The sequence below is a fragment of the Lontra canadensis genome, unplaced genomic scaffold (assembly GCF_010015895.1).
Source record: "Lontra canadensis isolate GAN:19392208 unplaced genomic scaffold, GSC_riverotter_1.0 scaffold56, whole genome shotgun sequence".
NCBI lineage: Eukaryota > Metazoa > Chordata > Mammalia > Carnivora > Mustelidae > Lontra > Lontra canadensis.
In genome coordinates, this window is record NW_022631050.1 from 2,126,198 (window position 1) to 2,150,786 (window position 24,589).

Below are 24,589 nucleotides of genomic sequence, written 5' to 3' on the forward strand. Positions count from 1 at the left end.
AATAAATGAATTTAGTAAGGTCACAGGATACAAAATCAATCTACAGAAACCTGCTGCATTTCTGTATGCTAATAATGAAGCAGGAGAAAAAGAAATTAAGAAAACAATCCCATTTACAACTGCACCAAAAATAATAAGGTACTTGGGAATAAACTTAACCCGGGAGGTGAAAGATATGTATTATGAAAACCATAAAACACCAATGAAAGAAGTTGATGACAACACACAGAGAAAGATATTCCACGCTCATGGGATTTGGAGAACAAATACTGCTCAACTGGCCATACCACCCAAAGCAATCTACAGATTTAACGCAATCCCTATCAAAATACCAATAGTTCACAGCACTAGAAATAAGCAATCCTAAAATTTGCATGGAACCACAAAAGACCCTCAACACCCAAAGCAATCTTGAAAAAGAACAAAACCAGAGGTATCAGAATTCCAGGTTTCAAGTTATACTACAAAGCTGTAGTAATCCTAAGAGTATGGTACTAGCACAAAAACAGGAACCTAGATCAATGCAACAGAACAGAGAGCTCAAAAATAAATGTACGAAGGGCACCTGGGTGGCTCAGTTAAGCCTCTAACTCTTGGTTCGGTTCAGGTCCTGATCTCAGGGTTCTGCTCTGTGCTCAGTAGGGAGTCTGCTTAAGATTCTTTATCCCGCCCTCTCCCTCCCACTGTGCTCCTCTCTGCCTCACATACCTGCTCTCTCACTCTCTCTCTCTCAAATAAATACAAAAAACCTTAAAAAAAAACAAAACCCACAATTATGTGGTCAGTTAATCTTTAAGAAAGGAGGCAAGATTATGCAATGGGAAAAAGTCTCTTCAACAAATGGTGTTGGGAAAACTAGACAGCCACATGCAAAAGAATGAAATTGGACCACTTTCTTACACCATACATAAAAATAAACTCAAAGTGGATTAAAGACCTAAATGTGAGACCTGAAACCAAAAAAATCCTTCAAGAGCGCATAGGCAATAATTTCTCTGATATCAACCATTCCAACATTTTTCTAGATTGGTCTCCCCAGGCAAGGGATACAAAAGCAAAAATAAACCATTGGGGGGTGCCTGGGTGGCTCAGTCAGTTAAATATCTGCCTCTTTTTTTTTTTTTTTTTTTAAATATCTGCCTCTTGATCTCAGCTCAGGTCTTAATCTCAGGGTCGTGAGTTCAAGCCCCATGATGGGCTCCACCTTGGGTGTGTCTACTTTTTAAAAAATAAATAAATAAATAAATAAAGTATTGGGACAATTCAAATACAAAGCTTCTGCACAGCAAAGGGAATAATAAAAAAAAAAAAACAAAAAGACAACACAGAGAATGGGAGAGGATATTTGCAAATGACATACCCGATAAAGTGTTTAGTATCTAGAATACACAAATTATTTATAGAACTCAACACCAAAATACCACAAATAACCAAATTTAAAAATGGACAGAAGACATGAACAGACATTTCCCCACAGAACACACACAGATGGCCAACAGATACATGAAAAGATGCTCAACATCACTCATCATCAGGGAAATGCAGATCAAAACCACAATGAGATATCATTTCATACCTGTGAGAATGGCTAAAATAAAAACCACAAGAAGTAAGTACTGACAAGGATATGGAGAAAAAGGAACTCTTGTCTAATGTTCATGGGGATACGATCTGGTGCAGCCACCGTGGAAAACAGCATGAAGGTTCCTCAAAAAATTAAAACTAGAATTACAAGATGATCCAGTAATTTCACTACTGGGTATTTAACCAAAAACCACTGAAACAAATAAAAAAAGATATATGCACCTATATGTTTACTGAGGCATTATTTACAACAGCCAAAGTATGGAAGCACCCCAACTATCCTCTGATAGATGAATAAAGAAAATGTGGTGTATATATATGTAAAATAGACATTACTCAGCTATAAAAAAGAATGAAATCTTGCCATTTGCAATGAGGATGAATCTAGAGGATATAATGCTAAGTGTGAAATAAGTCTGAGAAAGACAAATACCATATGATTTCATTCATATGTGGAACTTAAGAAACAAAACAAAGTAAAAAAAAGAGACAAAAAAAGTCTTAACTATAGAGAACAAACTGATGGTTCCCAGAAGGGAGGTGGGGGATAGGGAAACAGGTGAAGGAGATTAAGAGTACACTTACAGTGACAAGCACTATGTAATATATAGAATTGTTCAATCACTATATCGTACAACTGAAACTAATATAACACTTTAATTACACTGAAATTTAAATTTTAAAAAAATGATGCACCTAATAAGGAGATGATCTCTAATAGTTAGGCCTTGAGAAGTATAAACTTTAGATGGGAACTGCCAGAGAATTCTCTCTTCACCTTCCTTGTTACTCAAAAGTGGGCTTTTGACGTTCCCAACTGTTAGGCACTTTCCCTCCAAGGTAGGACATGACAACCAGGAAAGATCCTTCCTGGCATTGAAGGACAATACCACTAAATATAGAAAAACTGAGTCTCGAACACCACTGCTTTCAAGGAAAGATCTTGACCAAAAGGCGGAAAGTGTGAATTAATCAAAGGAAACCTAACTAAAGTGGACTGGAGATGATGGAAGGGGTTGCTGAAACAGGGATCCATAACATGCCATGTCAATTATAGGAAAAAATGTCAATTACAGATCCCTAATAGAAGAATCTTCAACAGGAAAGAATCAATTACAGACTCCAACAGGGAAAGACATACACTGCCATCTCCTATAAGAAACTGACCATGTTAGCAGCTCAGCCAATGAGAAACCATCACCCTGAACTCTTTGCTTTTCTCCAATGGACTTTCACTCAAAATGACCTGGCCCAACTTTCTCCATAAAATAATATTCCTTTGTTAGACTGGCCTATGGTTTTAATTCAAGAGAGCATAGGCAGTAATTTCTCTGATAGCTTGCTTGTCCTTAACTTCAATTCCATTATTTCTGAATAAACCCATTTTGCTGGTAAAATAACTATTTTTAAGGTTAACAGCAGAATGGGTGAGAGGAGTGAAAAAGTACAAATTTCCAGTTATAAAATGAGTAAGTCAAGGGGATGTAATGTACAGCATAGTGATTAGTTAATATTGTAATGTACATTTGAAAATACCTAGGAAAGCAGATCTTTAAAGTTCTCATCACAAGGAAAAAAAAATTTCTATGTGCAGTGACATATTTGAACTGTACTTAAGGTGATCATTTTACAATGCATACAAGTCTCAAATCACTAAGTTGTACCCCTGAAACTAATACAATGTTATGTCAATTGCTCCTTAATAAAAATAAATACAAATATGTAAATAAGTAAATAAATAAATAATCCATTAAAAATGCAACCCTATCTTAAATTCTCTCAACTCTCTCTAATTCATCAGGAAAATCTGCCAGAAGTATCTATAGCTAAATTCCCAATTAAATGCACTCTCCAACATACTCCCCAGAGTAAATAAGCTAAAGATTACAGACCATGCATAAGGTAATAAAAAGGAGGAAGGCCTAAATGTAACAAACTCTATTTCATTAGTTTACTAAAATTGTTAGTATAAATATGCTAGTATGATTAGTAGCAGTAACAGTAAAATTTTTAAATCCCCAAATACTTAAGAACACTATTACATTTGTCTTAATGTAACTTAACCTGTCATATTTATAAAATCTATAATGATTTTATACATCATCCATAGTATTATAAGACAAATTACGTTACTATATTTCTTACATCAAATATATATGTTTATACCTCACTGTTATACTTTAACTGCTTCAAACACTTACACATATATATTTCCTAAGATTTTATTTTTAAGTAATCTCTATACCCAATGTGGGGCTTGAACTTACAACCCCAAGATCAAGCGTTACATGCTCTACTGAGCCACTCCGGCACTCCTTGAACACCTACATATTAATGTACTCAGTATACTTACCAAAGTTTATGTAAATCTTCATTACTTTTATTCCTTAACTGCTGACAGGTCCATGGAGCTCCTATTAAAATTGTGAAATTCACAACATGAAATAATATTCTAGCTATGTGCCCTGTGGCAAATTACTTAACCTCTCTAAACCTATTTGCTTATCTATAAAATATAATAGTTTTATCACATTATACGTAAAACATAATTAGGATTAAATTGGCATTAAATTAGGTAACGCATGAAAATATTAGTAATGTGACTGGCAATAACATTTAAAAAATGTATTAATAAAGAATATATTTCCAAAACTTAATGCCAAAATATCTTATGTCATCATAAATTAATATGCAATTATCTCTAAAAAAAAAATCTAAAACAAACCTTAAGCTCACTTCAATTAACAATTTCTTTTTTCTTTTTTAAATATTTTATTTATTTGTTTAGAGAGAGAACACATGTGTGCATGCAAGTGAAGGGACGGGCAGAGGGAGAAGAGAATCTAAAGACATTCCCAGCTGAAGAGCAGGAAGCCTGGACATGGGGCTCACTCTCTTGATCCTGAGATCATAATTTGAGCAAAAATTGGGAGTTGGATGCTCAAGAAACTGAGACACCCAGGTACCCCTCAGTTAATAATTTCAACATATTGCTCTTCTAAACCTCTTGCCACCTGCCAATCAACAATTAACTCTATATTACATTATCCTTTTAATTTTCTTTGACATTCCCAAAGGAAAGAAAAAAATGAAACACCTAAATGATTTCCAAGGTGCATGAATAATCTCAAAATGATAAAGGGTTCAATAAATATATTTAAGATTGATCAACCCAAATATCTTACCAGATTTCACTTTTTCTTCCCCCCAATTCTTTGGGTCATCAAAAAATTCTTCCAGTCCTTTCCTTGACAATGTGGTATGAAGTAATCTACACTGGTGAAAAGATGTGATATTTGGTATGTTCTTAGACAAAAGACTAAGAGAAAACCTGCAACTGAACATATATAAACAAGTGATTAAAGTTTTACAACATTTGGATTTTATAAGCACTAACTGGAATCATTTCCTCATCTGTAATGTTAAGAAAATCACTCATGTTTCTGCACAAAAAACAAACATAAAATGTTTTAGAAATTATTTTTAACACTGCATTAGAGATGTTGCTACCCTTTAATTTCACAGGTTAATATATTCACATGATTTGGAGGTAATATACTGATAAAACTATATTTTTATTTTTTTTAAAGATTTTATTTATTCATTGGACAGAGAGACAGCAAGAGAGGGAGCACAAGCAGGGAGAGTGAGAGAGGGAGAAGCAGACTTCCCACCAAGCAGGGAGCCCGATGTGGGGCTCAATCCCAGGGCCCTGGGATCATGACCTGAGCCGAAGGCAGACGATTAACAATGAGCCACCCTGATGACCCCTATTTTTTATTTTTTAAGTAGGCTCCAACACGGGGCTTAAACTCATGCTCTAAAGACTAAGACAGTCAGCCCCCCCACTGATACAATTATATTTCAAAGTAACATTTTTAGGTCTTTCATAAACTGATAGTGGTTCTATGAGCAGATAAAGACATTCTGAAGGTTAATTTTGCAACATATATCACAAGCTTCCGTACTTCCCCCTTCAATCCAATAATTCATCTAGAAATTTCAACTAAAAATACTATAGCTGGAAACTGGTAAGTAAAAATGTCTATTAAAGCATTATATGTGATATCCAAAAGTAGATAATAATGTAGGTATGCAACCAGGAAATGGTTAAAAAATTGTGTGTTTGGTTTTTTTTTAATTTATTTGAGAGAGAGAGTGTGTGCATGCACATATGTACTTGTGCAGGGGGAGAGGCAGAGAGAATCTCAAGATGACTCCATACAAAGTGTGGAGCCTGCTTATGGGGAGAGGCAGCTCAATCCCACAACCCTAAGATCATGACCTGAGCAGAAATCAAGAGTTGGACACTCAACAGACTGAGCCACCTAAGTGCCTCAATTGCTGTTCATTTCTATGACATTATTGTGCAATAATTTAAAAATCATGTTTGTTTTTTAAGATTTATTTGTCAGAGAGAGACACACACACACACAGAGCACATGCAGGGGGAACGGTAGGCAGAGGGAGGAGCAGGCTCCCCACTGAGCAAGGAGCCCAAAGAAATCAATCCCAGAATCCTGGGATCATGACCTGAGGTGATGGCAGACACTTAACTGACTGAGGCACCCAGATGTCCCTAAAAATCATATTTTTAAAGAATATTTAATAACCTGGTGAAATCACTGAAAACACAATAGCAAATTACATCACAAGTGTTGTATTCCTTCCCAAAAAAGTTAACCTGTATCTAAACCAAGGTTGCAATCAGACAAATTCAAATGTAGGGATAATCTAAAAAGGCTGATTTTATAAAAAATGTTCTGGATTAAAGATAACGAAGGAGACATAACAACTAATGCCATCAGTGATTGTTGATTGGACCCTGAATAAAAAATTAAGAAAGAAAGAAAAATAAATTAGCAAGATATTGACGACATTTCAATTTGGACTGTATGCTAGATAAAAGAACAGTAATTGTAGTATATTGATACTACATTATCCAGCGTGATCACTGTAGTACTGTATGTAGTTAAGATAGTGCTCTTGTTCTTAGGAGATATATGCTGAAGTGTCATGATATTTGCAATTCTGACATGCCTCAAATAGCTCAGAAAAAAATATAAAGGCATGGATATACAGAGACACAGAAAACGTGACAAAATTGCTAAGGATTGCTTAATGAAGAGCATATGGTTATTTTTTGTCTATTCTTACAACTTTTCTGTCAGTTTGAAATTTTTAAAAATAAAAAAGTTGGGGAAACAAGAATAAAGCACAAAACTGCATATATGTAAATACAATTCTGGCTTTATTCTAAAATTACATGTGTATGTGTATATACACATTGTATGTGTATATATGCAAAATTAAAAAGAATGGAAGGAAATCTTTATGTATGAGTGGCAAAAATTATTACTTTCTTCAAAACACTTTGTCTTATTTTCCAAAGTGTCTGCAAATGAACAGGTATTCATTAATAAAAATCTTAGTTTATTTTGAAGAAAAAAGGATGATGAGGAAGAGACAATTGATCGAAATTTGTTACCTTTATCAAGTTAAAACGTTTGAGCCTCTACAAAATGAAAAAAATATATATATCTCTAAGGAAAGCGTAAGCAAGTAACAGACGCTCATTATTGTGCTGGATTCATCACCATAGGAGTCTGGAGCCTACTTAAAATAAATAAATAAAATAATTTTTAAAAATCCGACATACCCAACTATGTATAAAATTCAACTCATTACACATAAAAGCCAAAATAAATGAGAAAACCATACACCATAAACTCTAGTTCGTCTGTCTAGAGAACAAACTCTTGCCAGAAAAAATGAACATATGTAGGATGTTCCTTTTTCAAACCTGCAGGGCTACTTTCCGTTCATTTGAGTTTCATTTATCCACTGAACATTATTAAACGGTCTCTTTATGATAGATTATGGAATTACAAAGGCCCCCTTCTTTTTCATCCATCCAAACCTGGCTCCGTTCCATAACCAAAAACTCTTCAGTGCAACTCACCCAGCCAAACGGGATGCGCCTGCACCTTTAGGTTTAATTCAACAAATACTGGGTATCCACAGACTCCATGGACTGCGTGGTCCTCACTAAATGACAACAAAATGTTTGAGAAAGGAACGGAAATGTCGGAGGTGGGAGACTTTTCTAAGGTCATTCCCTCCTCACGCTAGTGTTTTCGGTCTCATCCATCCGCACGACCTCTTAGCGGTTTTCAACATCTCGGCGGCCAAACAAGATCTAAAACCGGAGAGGAGAACAAGCCTACTCCTCACATCACTTACCCTGTGCTAGGTAGGGCCTGAGGACTTACAAGCGACCTGGAAACCTTTAGGCTAGTTAAGACGTTTCGGCACAGAACGCCGAAACTGGCCGCAGCCATATTTCCACAGACGGAAGCACACTGCTTTTTTCCCCATGACGTCACTTCCGGCGTTTACGCCGACCGGATGGAGAAAACAGAAATAGGCTTTGCCCTCACTCAACATGGTCACCTTCCGCCTTCGTCCTGGTTCGTCAATTGGCTCTTTCGGCTCCCGTTACTCCCCCCCAGTTTGTCAACTGCCCGTAGTAGCCATGGCGGCCATGAGCTTATTGCGGCGGGTTTCGGTCACGGCAGTGGCTGCTCTCTCCGGCCGCCGGCTTGGTACTCGGCTCGGATTTGGGGGCTTCCTCACCCGTGGCTTTCCGAAGACTGTCGGTGGGTGCTAGCTTTGGGAGAAAGCGCGCTCAGAGGATGTGGGGTGAGAGATGGAGAACTCTTCCCGGGTGACCTTGGTCAGATCTGGGAGAAATTGAGGGCCTGGGGCTGGAGAGAAGAGACGGAGCGTGGTCTTTGTGAGAAGACAAGGGTTTTCCTGAAGTAATTAGAGCGTTCGCGTTTCAGTTGTTAGCATTTGTGAAGCACTTTGCCTCTCAGCCATTCCACTTGGTGCTTATTTGCGGATGGAGTAGGGGTTAAAAGGGCATAGAGCTGAGACCTATGTTTCTCAGGCACCAGGTTCTTTGTATATTCCACCCACACCACGTACTAGTTCCACAAAATTGGAAGTCACGTTGCCCAGGAGCCCACCGATGCTAAGTAATAGATAACGCAGGTGGAGAGGCTCAGGGCTCACTCATTTAAGTAGACACAGTGCCTTCACGATATTTTTAGGGTCTATGAGAATGTTTTAATTTATATTTCTTTTAAAACCAAAGGGAAAAAAAAACTATGTTTTTAGAGTTAATGTTAATGATATGTGGTAATGAATCCAGCCTGGATTGTATTCGTTTGATATCAACAGAGTCATAAAATAATAAGTTTTAATAACTTCTTAGAAAGGAAGGGGCTCATGCAGGAAAAGTCGCTAGGTCCAGGAAGGTCATGGTAAGGCTAGTTGGAGCTTCTTGGAGACTGTGTATTGACTTAGAGGAGAATGAATAATCGTAATAGCAAAGCCTCAGATGCCTTGTATTCAATCTAACTCTCTTCAAAAACTCTGCAAAGTACGTACAATGTTATTATTCCCATTTTACTAATGAAGGAACTGTGACTTCGTTATTACAAAAATAATGCAGTACTGCATCAAATTTAATAATAGTAATAGTAGCTAACATTTATTGAACACCTATGTGCCATGTACCATCCTAAGATTTTAAATGTATTAATTCATTTAATGCTCTTGGTAAAAAATATACCATAAGCTATCTGCTCTATGCAATACAAGCAGGTAGAGAGGAAGTGAAGCCAAAAAGGTCTCCACCCTCAAAATATCTGTTTACCCTTTTTCTTCCAGTTTAATTTGAGTTATGTCACTTCACATGATGAAGCATTATATAGAGACTTGTTGCAAAAATGATGGGAAGAACCAGTGGTATTGAACAAATTTCCAGCAGAAATTTGAACCTGTTAAAAAAATACATGTGCAAACATTTTTTGATAAATCCTGTTTGTAAGCCATTTCTGATTACAAATATCCTCTTCAAATACTTGCTGGGGATAGTATTTAATCATGCCTTGCTGGAGATAAACTCAGGTAAAATCTCATTCCCAAATCCTCTTTATACATTATTCCCCATTCATGGAATTCTGGAAGGATCTATAATCTACACCTGGGAGCAGGAAAGGATCTAATAGCTATGCTAGAGTTACTCTGTTTCAGCCTTATACCCGCTTTCCAAGGTATTTTGCAGGTGGTCTCATCTCTCACCATGGAATAAAAGGTTTTAATCTATTACTGCTTATGTCTGCTCCTATGAGACTGTAAGATCCAGCAGTGAAGAGAACCTTGCCTTGTTTTGTTTTGCCTGGAGCTAGACTGCCTATGTTCAAATCCTGCCTTCAGAGTTTAGTAGCTATGTGGCTTTGGGTCATCATATCTTGGAAGCCAAGTGGAAGGCAATTACTTGGAGCCTACGTTTCTTCATCTTTAAAAAAAGAGGATGTTTATTACAACTATGCTTATATTCTGTTGACAAGAGAAATAAAATAAATCTAAACTCTTTCCTACTGACAAGAATTTATAACTGACAAGAATTTATATGTTTCTGCAAAAGTTTGCATCTTTTTAGAGTGTCGTTTTGAAAGGTACTTATTTTATCATAAGAACTGCTTAAAAAAAAAAAAAAAGAGGGTGATTTTTAACCTACCTCATAAGAAAGTTGTGAGAGTGAGTGGGAAAATCTACAGCACCTGGATTTAGAAGCATTAGCCTTCTACAGAGCCCTGTGGCCACCGCTTTCTTAAACATCTGGTACTGTCCCGTTATCTTCTTTCACTGTCATTGAAAACCTTAATCAGGAGGTAAGGAGATGCAAGTATTCTATTTTATTAAATTATTTATTGTCTTATATCAAAGGATTCGAGAAATAAGCTTAAGTTCTTCCCTCAGCTGCAGGAGCTTTAACTAGAAGACTGATGTGTGCATATTATGGTTTAAAAAAACTGAGAAGAGTATTTAAATGATTATATAAACAAGAGTATGGAGTTAATTCAGACATGGAAGGTGAGACATTTTAACTAGATTCTGGATAGTTTTAAAAATGTAATTGGCAGAAAAGTAGAGGAAGTATTTTCTTTCTTTTTTTTTTTTTTAATTTAAGATTTTATTTATTTGTTTGACACAAAGAGAGAGATCACAAGTAAGCAGAGAGGCAGACAGAGAGAGAGGCGGAAGCAGGCTCCCCGCTAAGCAGAGAGCCCAATGTGGGGCTCAGTCCCAGGACATCGAGATCATGACCTGGGCTGAAGGCAGAGGCCCAACCCACGAGCCACCCAGGTGCCCCAAGGATGTATTTTCTGATAGATCTGAATGTGGGACTGTCGGGATAGGTAAGTGTTGAGAGAAAAGGCTTAACAATGGGAAGTTGGGGTTAAATTGGAGGAGTGGAAGCACTGAATATGAAACCAAAGTATCTTAACTCTTTTGTAGGCTGCAGAGAGAGAATGTTTTATCAGGAGAGCAACATCAGTAGTGTTTTGGGAAGATGCTTCTGAATATTGGTTGACTTCTAAGGGGGTGTTGATTACTTTAGCCAGTGAGTGAGGTGAAGACGGCATGGAAAGAAATACAAAATTTGAATCTTAGAATCAAGAGGCCTTGTCAGCTGATGAATGTGGAGTAGGTGCAAGGAAGATGAGTGAGATTTTTATCCTGGGTAATTGAGTTGGTGGAGTCATTAACTGGGAATAGTCTGAGAATGAGAAAAAGAAAATGGCCAATTTTCTATTGTTGTCATGAAGACACAAAATCTACCTTATCTTATTTGTTCCTCACAAATACCACAGTTGTCAAAAACATAACTTTCCTGAGGTTATTTGCATTTAAAAAAATTAGTTATTGAGGGGCGCCTGGGTGGCTCAGTAGGTTAAAGCCTCTGCCTTCGGCTCAGGTCATGATCCCAGGGTCCTGGGATCAAGCCCTGCGTCAGGCTCTCTGCTCAGCAGGGAGCCTGCTTCCTCCTCTCTCTCTACCTGCTTCTCTGCCTACTTGTGATCTCCGTCTGTCAAATAAATAAAATCTTAAAAAAAAAGTTTAGTTTCATAAAGCTAAATTAGTTTCATAAAGCTAAATGAAAACCTAGTTGAGAAATTTCAGGCTTTAGAGAATGGTAGAAGATGTGTATTTTGGTGGAAGGAGAATCGAGTTCCAGAAATCCTGGCAGTCACCTGGTTGTAAGCAATGTTCACCCTAATATTTTTAGATTGTAAGCAGATGGCCTTATTACATCAACAACAAATCATGAAGGTTTAGAATATTTGAAAAGAGTTTAGTGCTATGAAGTATACTTTAGAACAGCTAATATAATAATAGTTATTTACCACATTTAATGACAAAAATAATTATTGTTTAACATTAGGGTAATTATATGTAAAGAAAGCAAGCAATTCACTTTCCTAACTGCATTAATATTGCTAGAATGCAATCAGACCAAGCATTCTCCCATAGTTTTTTGTTACATTTTCCATATCTATGAATAGTGTTTTTCATAATCAGTTGTCCTTAAAACATGCAGAGTGTCATCCATCTCACTTTCTGTGGAGTATGTGTGTGTGTGTCTTTCTGTCTGCCTGTCTGCCAGATTGAAAAGGAAAATTGGGAGGACACTATCTCTTCTGAGTAGATTTACTTTCAGAAGGCAAGGAAGGATCTTGACTAACATTTAATTTACTTAAGAAATGTAAATTCAGCAATATTTATGGGGCACCTTCCATGTGGCAGACACTAAAGGTACTGGAGATAAAGTACTGAATAATCTAGTCCTTCACCTGATGGACTTCAGCAAAATAATCAGGCTTAAAAAAAATCAGGCCTTGGGAAAAAAAAAATCAGGCGTAGTGTGTATTGTTCTAAGGGAACTAACCAAATGATGTTAAGGAGGATAAGTGGGAGGCCAGCTTTAAATAGGGTAGCCAGAGAAGACCTCTTCCAGGAGGTTACATTTGATCTTGACCCTGAAGCATGAGGTGTGGAGGTAACTATTCAAAGAGCCTGGGGAAAACCTTTCGGAAAAGAGGAAAGTAAGTCCAAAAATGTAAGTCCAAAAAAAAGAGTTCTCGGAGTTGGAAGGGGATCATTCAGACTGATAAAGTCCAATGGTATGCCCTTTTGTTCTAAGATAGGCCATATGTTCAGATTCTTTGAGGAAAAGGACCTTAGAAATCCTCTAGGCCAACCCCCAGAGTATCCTTGATACCTCCCATTGTTGATATTGAATAACTCCATAAAGGGGAACTGGAGATATAGTCCAATTTTATTTTGAACCAGTAAAATTGTTAGAAATTTGTTCCTTGTATTAAGCTGAAAATTTTTCTTTCACACATTGATCCTGGTTCTTCCTTTCAGGCCAACACAGACTAGTATAAGCCCTTTGTCATGGGACAGCCCTTTAGCTTGCTTTTTTTTTTTTTTTTTTCCCCCCCTTTAGCTATTTAAAGACATTTATCTGGTTTCTACCCAGACTTCTTTTTTGTAGGCCAATCAGTTTCAGTTCTTTAAGGTTCACTGTATTAGTTTCCAGGTTGTTTGCCATACTGGTTGCTAAAATTGGAGTGTCCTCCAGATTGTTTCTCTAAAACAGTGTGCTCTGGGATGGATACACTTCTGCAGGTGTGGTTAGGAGATGGGGGTGGGTGCTTCTCCTATTTTGACCCTATGCTTTTAGTACATAAGATTAAGATTGAACTGTCTTTGGCATTCTTGGTAACCACATCCCATCAATGATTCTTCTTAAACCTGTGAGCAACTTTCAGAGGATGCAGTCAGGAACTTCCACTTACTCTATTTAATCCTTTTAGAATCAGCCTTTTGTAAATGTGTATGAAGAAGCAAGATGGGACTGGGGAGGGAGACACCATAAAACACTCTTAATCTCGGGAAATAAACTGAGGATTGCAGGGGCTGGGGGGTGGGAGGGTTGGGGTGGCTAGGTTATGGAAATTGAGGACGGTATGTGCTATGGTGAGTGTTGTGAATTGTGTAAGACTGATTATTCACAGACCTGTACTCTGGAAGCAAATAATACATTATATGTTAAAATTTTAAAAAATGAGTATGAAGACTTTTGGGATCCCACTTCATCATCAGTGTAGTAGTCACTCTGGTAGTAGTAGCTTTGTGTCATCAGGAATGTCATTTTCACCTCATCCAGGCCAATGTATAGAAGTCTTGACCTCTCAGGGCTGTGGAGAGAGCCTTTTGGCAGGTTGCTGAATTAAGTAACCAGCACCTTTGGGTGTAATCAATCAATCAGTTACCCCTTATAAATTCACCTAAATTGCTGTTTCGCTCAGCTTATAATGCACCTTCTTCATACTCCCCCATCCTCACCATCCTGTGTAAATAGGAACTCCTGGGCCTGTTTTTTCTCTGACATTACATCCTGTTTCTTCGCTGTTTTGTCCTTACAGATGTCTAATTATGTTTATTTGTTTCTCCCAGCAGGATCTATATCCCTTTGAGACTGTAGGCCTAGCATAGGATCTCTACATAGTAGGCACTTAGATATTTATTTAATTAATGAGTGGTTTATACTGTTATCCAGTCCTTTTTTCCCCACCTAGTCCATAGAGAATTCCATTGTATCTTTCAAATTGTTTTCTGAAATACATAATTGCTTTGTCACATTCTCTTGTTATTTTAGAAGCCTTAATAGTATGAATTTTACCCAGTAAATTCATGCCAGCTTCTAATTCTTTTATGAATTAACCTCCTAAATTCATTACAAGCTGCTGTAGGTGATGCCAAAATTAAGAATACAGTTCCTGTATTCTTAACTTCAAGACATTTATATTTCAGTGGGATGTTTATGTTTCAGTGGGAACAGTGAAAACAAGTATGAATATCACTAGAATATACAGCAGTTGAAAGGTGGAGATCTCACATGCTTGGAAAGAGCGTTGGTTTCTTGGAGGATAAAATGTCATCTGGGCCTAAAGAATAGATTACAGGAGAGGGGAGGGCATTCCAGACATTTAAGCTTGAACAAAGGATACAAATCTTTATGAGCTCTGTGATGACTGAAATTCCTTTAATGGGAAGTAGTTTTTATCCCACAGTGACTCTCACGTGAAATTTCCTTGAATACAGTTACACTCAGCAGAAACAGTAACTTCAGTTTCCCTGTAACAGTAAGATCCTTTCCTGCTTTCAGCAGAAAGGGCTTACAGTGTTTGCAGTGGTCCTTCCAGACATCCAAGAAAGGGAAATCATGTAGAAAAAAGATCAGGAGTGAAATTTTGCCTCAGTTTATCTCCAGTGAGAATTGATTACATACCATCTGAGTGAGAATATGAAGAGGATGATACTCACAATCAGAAACGTATTACCGAATGATTTTATCGAGGTATGTTAGAGTGTTTACTTTTGAACGAGTTCAAATTCCTGCTGGAGATATGTTAAATAAATGTCTTTCTATCTAGTTTGCTGTGAGCTCCTAATGTATATTGCCTCATCATGTGAAATGACACAATTTAAGTTTATTTACTTAATAACTGTAGCAAATATTTATTGTAGAGGTAAACAAAGATAAGTAGCCTGCCAAGAGTATCTGACCTTCTTGCCTGCAATGGAAACAAATTCAAACAATGATTTAGATATTTCTTTAATGTTGAAAAATGGAGAGAACTATAGTTTACAACAGTATACCAGTCTCTGTTTAAAGATATCTACTCTGCCTTTAGTATTCAAATAAAAATATGTGTTTTTATCTTAATTCACATTAAACATTTATGCGTGTATATTTTCTTATAACCTGCTTTGATCTCAGAATATAACAGTATAACTTGAGCCTTGCATATAACAGGGTAGTTTAATATTTCCAGCTCCTGTGCGACATAGTGGAGACCATGGGAAAAGACTATTTATCATCAAACCATCTGCATTCTATGACAAGCGTTTTTTGAGGTTAATGGTGAGTTAAAAATTTTGCTGAACTAAACTCTTTACATACAAATAGGAATGTGGGGTTTTTTTTTTTTTTTTGTCTATTTAGAGAACATCTTTCATTTTAAAAAGATGTTATTTTGTAAATTCATATTTCTTTTCTCAATTGATACTGAGATTTTGTAGTAATGTCTGATTTGTTCCTGAATTTCTTTTTAAATTAGTGAACCTTTACTTCTTCATAAAAAGGACTCATATGCATTAGAGGTAAAATTTGAGCCATTCCCTTATTCTTAAGATTGTGGGGTTTTGAAATATAATCTGTGTTCCCTTGCACATGCACACACACACACACACACACACCAAAATCTATAAGTTATAGGACTTTGAAAATGTATTTGTTCGGGGATAGTTATCTGTATTACTTAAATATTCTTTAAATTACCAGGGAACTCACTGAAAGACTTCTTTAAATAAATAACTCCATTATTTTGGGTTATAATTTTTTATTTCTGTATTGTTCAGGAACATTGATTTCAGAGGATCAGGTGGGCTACTGGCTGTATATTTGTATATCAAGGCTCTATAAGGAAAAGTAGAGTCTTGGAAGATGGAAGAGTATCTGGACTCTGCCACACTTCCTTCAGCTGTGACCGTTTGAGCAATGGCTGCCCTCTAGACCTCTTGCTTGCCCTTTGTGCTTAATGTTCCTCTTCATCCTCATGGTTGAGCTCCCACATTTCTTGTCATCACCAACTCAAACTCTATAGTGGTTGAAATCAGTCAGATGTTTTTACCATTTTCATCTTACTACAAAAACTTCTCAACTATTATTACATTGTGTCAACCAAAAAATGAAAAACCACTTAAATAGATATTAGGTATTATATAATTAATTCATCCTTACTTTTTTCTTTCATTTTTAGTGCCAAACATAGGCATCTAGAAGTTAGAGTAAAAGAAAATCTCAGAAGTAATTTGGTACCACATCTCTAATTTGGCCAGTTTATTTTATAGGAAATGTAAGGAATTAAAAAATGATAGTTTGAGAGTGTGGAAAAAGAATTAGGAAATGGTTATTTGAAAACCATTTTTTAATCTCAACAGAAATTCTACATTTTGTTGACTGGGATTCCAGTAGCCATTGGCATAACTCTGGTGAATATATTCATTGGTAAGTACCTCTCTGACTGAATTGGTAAAATTTTAAGACCTCTGTACATTAATAACAGAAGTTATGGATATTATAAAGAAAGTTATTTGTTTTTTAATCTTTTTTTTTTAAGATTTTATTTATTTATTTGACAGAGAGAGGGAACACAGATGGGGGAGTGGCAGGCACTGCTGAACAGGGAGCCTGATGCAGGACTCGATCCCAGGACCCTAGCATCATGACCTGAGCCAAAGGCAGATGCTTAACTAACTGAGCCACCCAGGTGCCCTGAGAAAAATTATTTAAATAATAAACATAGGCATGAGATTTTATTTTACAGTAACCAAATAACAATCTGCAATACTATACAATGTTTTTTTAACATTTTTTTTTTTCCCTCCAAAAACCTTTAAGGTCATCAATTCTGTAGAGGCTACAAAAGGCTTCAGAAAGCCTTGTTTTCCTCCTCCTCATTATTTCTCCAAACCAGCTTTGACAAATCTGAATAAGGAAAATAGAAAGAGGTGGAAGAGAGGCTGAGTGATGGAAGAATTTTTTTTATCCTTCTTGGAACACATAAAATTATAATCTTCTAAATAAAAAAGAATGAAACTGTGAAAGACAGCTAACATTAGGTTTCCATGGGAAATTCTGCCCAAAGTACTTCTAACATCTTGAATTCTAAAATGCTTTGTCTGGCAGTGATAGGAAAAACCAAAAAGAATGTGTTCTTCATTATATTTTGTTATACTATATAAAAACAAAGTTTGAAACTCTTATATAACGTCTATAGGCAATGCCTTACACATAGAAGACATTTAAAAATATCTAATGAATGAAATGATTTTCAACCACATTAAAGTGATTAAAATACAGTTGCTCCTTGATCCTTGAATAGTGTTGGGGTGTCAACCCCCTGTTCAGTCAAAAATCACATGTAATTTTTGACTCCCCGCAAAATTTTACTAATAGCCTATTGTTGACCAGAAGCCTTATCAATAACATAAAGAGTGGATTAACACATACTTTGAATGTTTTTTTAATTATATAGTGTATTCTTATTAATAAAGTAAGCTAGAGAGGGGCGCCTAGGTGGCTCAGTTGGTTAAGTGTCCACCTCTTGGTTTCAGATTAGGTCATGATTTCATGGTTGTAAGATCCAGCCCCACATCAGGCTCGGCCACTCCCCAGCAGAGAGTCTGCTTCTCTCCTTCTCCCTCTTTCTCTGCCCCTCCCCACCTATGCGTATGTTCTGTCTCTCAGATAAATAAAATTAAATGAAAAAATAAAGTAAGCTAGAGAACAAATGTTACTAAGAAAAATCTTTTTTTTTTTTTTATTTTTTTAAAGATTTTTATTTATTTATTTGACAGAGAGATCACAAGTAGGCAGAGAGGCAGGCAGAGAGAGAGGAAGGGCGGGGGGAAGCAGGCTCCCTGCTGAGCAGAGAGCCCGATGCGGGACTCGATCCCAGGACCCTGAGATCATGACCTGAGCCGAAGGCAGCGGCTCAACCCACTGAGCCACCCAGGTGCCCCTACTAAGAAAATCTTAAGGAAGAGAAAATACTTTTACAGTACTATACAGTAGAAAAATCCATTTGTAAGTAGACCCATGCCATCCAAACTCCTGTTGTTCATGGGTCAGCTGTGTTTTAATCTTCATTGGTATAAACAGAAGTTCTTTTAAAATCACAAGAAGTTGGTTTCTTACTTAAATGGGGAAGAATTAATATTATAAACTCCTGATACTAAAATTGGACATCACTGTTTTCTCTTATTAGGTGAAGCTGAGTTAGCAGAGATTCCAGAAGGCTACATCCCAGAACACTGGGAATATTTCAAGGTGGGTATGGGCCATTGAAAGTTACTTTCTGTTGGGTATCTTGTCTATGCACTGATTAATGTCTTTTTTTTTTTTTTTTTAAGATTTTATTTATTTATTTATTTGACAGACAGAGATCACAAGTAGGCAGAGAGGCCGGCAGAGAGAGGAGGAAGCAGGCTCCCTGCTAAGCAGAGAGCCCGATGTGGGGCTCGATCCCAGGACCCTGGGATCATGACCTGAGCTGAAGGCAGAGGCTTTAACCCACTGAGCCACCCAGGCGTCCCTGATTAATGTCTTAATTTAGCAATTACAATACTGTTTTATATTCAGTTTTCGATAACAAGTAGATGATGCATTTTGTCCTAACTTTTTACAAGCAACTTCTTTTGGTAATTTTCTGTGTTTTATTACTTTAATCTTCATGGTTTTTTTTAAAGAATGACTCTGTAGTGTGTTCTTACCCTAGCAGAGTAACAGTCAGCATTTATCCTCCGTTCAGTGCCCAAGGAAAGATGTTACCTGTGCTAATGCTAGCTGTTCTTTATTGAGCATCTGCTGTGTAGCAGGCACTATGGTAGTATTTTGCAAATACTCTCTTATTCCATGTGAAATGTGCTATTATTATTCCCAATTCAGAGATGAAGAGACTGAGGCTTAAAAGAGGATAAGTGACCTGTCCAAGAAGTAGGGCCAGTATTGGAACCTAGGTAGGCATGGCCTGACAGCCCATACTGTTAGTCATTTTACTATGCTATCACTGCTACTAAAAGCTGAAGTTAAGTCTGTTACTTGTCTTTATAAGTATTGTAGTGAGATGGCCTTGATTAAATACTATCGTGTTTTATTACCTGAATGAACTGTATTTCAGAAAAGAAATGTATTATTATCGCACCTTAAGGCAGGCCATACAGAGAGAAGGAGTGCTGAGAGAAGGAGCTTCAGTTTTTGATCACCAAACTCTGGGTTTGGTTCCCAAATCTGCCACTTAAGGTACTCCGTGTAGTATAATGGCAAAAGCACAGGTTTTGGAGTTAGACAGACCTGGTTTGAGTCCAGATGCCGGCACTTAGTAACTGTATAACATTGTGCAAGTTGCTTATCTATAAAATGGGGACAAAAATAGTATCCATATAATGGATTAAAATTATTTAAAGTACATATAAAGTAGTTGGCATTTAGTAAGTATTATCGGTTTAACTGAAATGGCCATTTTAAAGAATAGGAAACTGGAAGAGCAAAGTACTGTTCACAAAAATAAACAAATTTTCTCTTGTAGCATCCTATATCAAGATGGATTGCCCGAACTTTCTTTGATAGTCCTGAAAAGAATTATGAGAAAACAATGGCTATCCTTCAGGTTGAAGCTGAGAAGGCTGATTTACGGTAAAAAAAAAAAAAGGAGGGGGTGGGGGAGCAAGGAAGAAAATCCTTTTTTACTGTTGCAAGCCATGAGAAAAAATTTAATAAACTATATCAGCACAGGATGCTCCATGTAAAAGGTAAAAATAGGGAGGGATTGGAGTGGAGTTTTTAAGTTGGAGACTGAGAGACTATTAGTTGATAATATCTGTCAGAATAAAAGAAATTCTTTTTTAAAATATCCCACTCTTAAGTTCACGGCAGCCCTCCCCTCCCTCTGCCCCATCCCTCAGTTTCCTTTCCTCTTCTACCTAGTCTCATATTTAAAAGTGACTACTATTTAGTTATTTCTTACATCTGTCGCTAAAAAAAACCCTGTGCATTAAAAATACACTAGTATTTTTATTTATAACTATTAATACTAATACTTATCATTTATTAATGTGGGTGGAACTGGAGGGTATTATGCTGAGGGAAATACATCAATCAGAGAAAGTCAATTATCACACAGTTTCACTCATATATGGAATACAAGAAACAGTGCAGAGAACCATAAGTGAAGGGAGGGAAAACTGAATGGGAAGTCATCAGAGGGAGAAGAACCATGAGAGACACTTAACTATAGGGAACAAACTGGGGGCTGCTGGAGGGGAGGTGTGGGAGGATGGGGTAATTGGGTGATGTGCATTAAGGAGGGCATGTGATTTGATGAGGCTTGGGTGTTACATGCAACTGATGAATTATTGAACACTACATCTGAAAGTAATGATGTACTGTACGTTGGCTAATTGAATTTAAATTAAAAAATAAAAATATATTAACACAAATAGAATCCTCTTATAAACACTGTTCTGCACCCTGTCTTCATTTCTCTTAACTATATCTTGGTGATCTTTCTGTAATAGTATATACCCCATTCGTTTCAATGGCTGGTCATATATTTCGCTGGATGGATGTGCCTTAATTTTTTTGACCAGTCCCGTGTTGTTGGTACTTAGGTTCTTTCCAAGTTTTTTGATAATGTACATAGTGCTATGGTGAATATCCTCATACGTAGATTTCTGCATATTTATTTAGTGTATCTGAAATATAAATTCCTAGCAGTGGCACTGATAAACCAAATGTTACATGTTTTAAATTTTTTTTTTAATATTTTATTTATTTGACAGACAGAGATCACAAGTAGGCAGAGAGGCAGGCAGAGAGAGAGGAAGGGAAGCAGGCTCCCTGCCGAGCAGAGAGCCCGATGCGGGACTCGATCCCAGTACCCTGGGACCATGACCCGAGCTGAAGGCAGAGGCTTTAACCCACTGAGCCACCCAGGTGCCCCAAATAAAATCTTTTAAAAAAATAATGTTTTAGGGGCACCTGGGTGGTTCAGTGGGTTGAGACTCTGCCTTCAGCTCAGGTCATGGTCCCAGGGTACTGGGATCGAGCCCGGAATCGGGCTCTCTGCCCTGCGGGGAGCCTGCTTCCTCCTCTCTCTCTCTGCCTGCCTTTCTGCCTACTTGTGATCTCTCTGTCAAATACATAAAATCTTAAAAAAAAAAAAAGTCCCAGAAATCCTTAGATAAAATTTCCAGACAAAACAAAGTAAAAACAAAAACAAAACCCTGACTTCTATCCCCAAAGAAAGGATGCCATTGTGAGGATGGAATGAGAGTACCTACATTTTTTAAAAAGTGTATTTAGGTATTTGGAAAACTTAAGCATAAAAGTAAGATACAAAATAGAAAGGGACTTTCTCCCATAATGGCTCTCCCTAGAGATAACTATTAATTATGACCCTCCAGGTTTTTTAAACTCTCTGCATGTGTACATCTACATAGTCACAGATGATTACTTTCTATTTTTTAATGAAATGAGAAGATGCTACACATCCTCATTTTATACCTTGCATTTTTTTTTTTTATTATGTTAGTCACCATACAGTACATCATTAGTTTTGGTGTAGTGTTCCATGATTTATTGTTTAGTGTAGTGATCCATGCAATCTGTGCCCCATCTTATTTATCCATTGGTCTGTTGAAGGGCATTTCTGCTCTTTCCACAGTTTGGCTATTGTGAACGTTGCTACTATAGACCTGCATTTTTAATTTAACCATATATGTAGCATCTATATTTACTATATACAGGTTTTCCTCATTCTTTTTAACAGGTGCCTAGTAGTCTCTTACGAGGGGGAAACATTAGTCATTTAACCAGTCCTTTTGATGAGTATTTTAATATTTGATTTTGGATAATTACATTCTGATTTTTTAAAAGATTAGTTAATTAATTATTTAGCAAAGAGAGAGACAGCAAGAGTGGGAACACAAGCAGGGGGAGATGGAGATGGAGAAGTAGGCTTCCCACCAAGGAGGGAGCCAGACTCGGGGCTCAATTCCAGGACCCTGGGATCATGACCTGAGATGAAGGCAGCTGCTTAATGGCTGAGCCACCCAGGTGCCCCTTGGATAATTACATTCTAAAGAATAGAAAAGAAAAAGGATAATATGAAGATACATAATCCTAAAAAAAAAAAAGGGAAGATGTGTACTCTCTTAGATAACAATCACAAAGGTTTGTAATTTCTCATAGACAGGAGATAGGGTTAGTGAGCTGGTTAAAGTTAATAAAGTGAATTATTTAACTGATAAATTTTCAGTCATATGAAAAATTTTAATGTATAATCTGTAAAAATGGAAGGAAAAAGGTTTGATGGAGAAGAGACTTTCATTTTTTAATTTATTTTTGAAGTTTTTATCTAAATTCTAGTTAACATATAGTGTAATATTGGTTTCAAGAGTAGAATTTAGTGATTCATCACTTAGATACAACACCTAGTGCTCAACACAAGTGCACTCCTTAGTACCCATCACCCATTTAGCCCGTCTCCCATCCACCTCCGCCTCCTGCAACCCTTTTTGTTCTCTATAGTTAAGAGTCTCTTATGGTTTGCTTTGGAGAGGGACTATTTCAGGAGTATGTGGTCTCCAAGAGGTTTTCTAAAAGGCAGGAAGACAGGAAACGCATTACCATTATTCATGTAAAAGTGATCTGTGCAGATAAAGAGCAGGGACAAGATTAGAGAATTAATTATCAACTCAAGTGATGTTCTGGTGATTAAAAACAGGATTTGTTGGCTAACTACCTAAGCAAGATAATGAAAGCCAAAAATAAGTCCCAAATTTTGCTCATAGGTGCATATCAGATATATGCATACACATGGATCTATTGAGGTACATGATTACATAAATTCTTTAGATAATACTTTACATAAAAGCAAAAGACTCTCTAGTGGTTATTCTTTATGGAGATAACTTTGCAGTTGGAAATACTGGACTCACAATATTGCTATCCTGTTTGTTACAGGTTACAGGAGCTGGAAGTGCGAAGGTTAATGCGTGCGAGAGGTGATGGTCCCTGGTATCAGTATCCAACTGTTGATAAGGCACTGATAGATTATTCTCCAAAAGCAACTCCCGACAATTAACCATTTACTTCTCTACATACAAAGTATATTCTCTTTAGGGGAAAATTAATCAGTAAATATATTCTGTATTTTTGCTCACATGATGAATAAAATATCTTTCATTGCACTATTTCTCAGCATTGGTGCAGATTAAGACTTTTGTGTGGGATTTCATTTTTTTTTTTAGCTTTATTGAGGCATAATTGACAAAATGTAGATATTTAAAGTGTACATTGTGTTGATTTGATACACATTGTGAAAGGCAGAATAAGACTTGATTTGTGGATTTTGGCTTCCTCCTTTAAGGTTTATTATATATTTAAAAAACTGGGGCAAATAGGAATTTATGAACTCCTAAGGATGTGACTTTGAAAGTTTAATATTTTGTCTGATAATTGAAAGTTAGAGAAGTCTAATGATGTTAAATATCAGGAAATACAGTAGTTTACATACATGTCTAGATTATCCAGAGGTGATTCAGAATTTTAAATTATATAATTACTGAACTAACTATATAGAACATTAACATCTTAATAAACAATTTTTCAGTGTACAAATCTCAGTTGAATATTTTCATGCTTTCTGCCTTAAAACTTTTGTCTGTCACTAAAGTGATTTTTACTGAAGTATAATAGACATACAATGTTATATTAGTTTCAGATGTAGTGTAGTATATTATGCTTTTTAAATGCATACAGACTTGCACCCGTTTTCTTAGATGCAATCTGTTAAGATTCCTAGGGTCCTTTTTTTGTAAATACTGGAAAAGTTACACAAGGTAAAATGATTACTGCAAAGATTATAAAATGTGAGTAACAGCTAAAATAATGGCTATCATTTATTAAGCGTTTCCTGTCTGCCTTCCTGAGCACTGTGTTAAATGATTGTATTTTTTCACAGTAATTTCAGAGTCATCTTATGAGGTACTATTACTTATGTTTTATGGATAAGAAATTGAAGTTCAGAGATTTTAAACACGTAATCAATATTTACAGAAATAAATATTTACACTTCAACTTTCACAATGACCTTTAGCTTAAAAAATCCATTGTTTTCAGGAAATATCTTTCAGTATCCCCATGCCCTGGAGGCACTTCGTGCCCTTTTCAGTCCGTCAAGATCCTTTGGAGTAGGTGCATTTTCTTATTTCCCCAGAAGAGGGCTGCCTCACCCAACTACTTCCGGATTTCATTTGGAAGTTTCCCCATGCAATCTAATTACCACCTCATAATTCTAACAAAGGATTTGAGGGAAGGGCATCCTGTCCCCAAGCGTCTGTTACAGGAATCTCTGTTTACATGAGGGGTAAGGAGAATGGAAGCAGATAGGTCTTGAGAATGGTAATTGTAGATGATGCTACATCTGTGTACATTTATGTTAACATTTTT

General features: G+C 36.6%; 3 protein-coding genes across 4 annotated transcripts in view; 2 read left to right on the forward strand and 1 right to left on the reverse strand.

Moving 5' to 3' along the window:
• The window catches only part of MRPL47 (mitochondrial ribosomal protein L47), a 27,059-nt gene extending 19,127 nt beyond the window's left edge, over positions 1-7,932 (reverse strand). The window contains exons 1-3 of one of the 2 annotated variants that reach the window (XM_032875402.1): positions 7,828-7,932; positions 4,770-4,921; positions 3,938-3,998 (exon numbers count right to left, since the gene is read on the reverse strand). In XM_032875402.1, the coding sequence (XP_032731293.1) occupies positions 3,938-3,998; positions 4,770-4,921; positions 7,828-7,925 (311 nt within the window). In that variant the 5' untranslated portion in view covers positions 7,926-7,932. Of the gene's footprint in view, positions 1-3,937; positions 3,999-4,769; positions 4,922-7,827 lie in introns of those variants that run through there. The other variant, XM_032875403.1, reaches the window with a different exon arrangement.
• Positions 1-18,918, forward strand: part of LOC116878186 (60S ribosomal protein L17-like) — a 21,154-nt gene extending 2,236 nt beyond the window's left edge. Inside the window, exons 2-3 of the mRNA XM_032875405.1 lie at positions 6,835-6,840; positions 18,908-18,918. The gene's annotated coding sequence lies outside the window, so the exon portion shown is untranslated. The remainder of the gene's footprint in view (positions 1-6,834; positions 6,841-18,907) is intronic.
• On the forward strand, positions 8,020-23,758 carry NDUFB5 (NADH:ubiquinone oxidoreductase subunit B5). The gene is made up of 6 exons (XM_032875404.1): positions 8,020-8,243; positions 15,348-15,436; positions 16,516-16,582; positions 18,345-18,406; positions 19,665-19,771; positions 23,102-23,758. Exons 1-6 carry the CDS (start codon positions 8,030-8,032, stop codon positions 23,220-23,222), a joined length of 660 nt encoding a protein of 219 aa, XP_032731295.1. The 5' UTR covers positions 8,020-8,029; the 3' UTR covers positions 23,223-23,758.
• Positions 23,759-24,589: the final 831 nt, after the last annotated feature.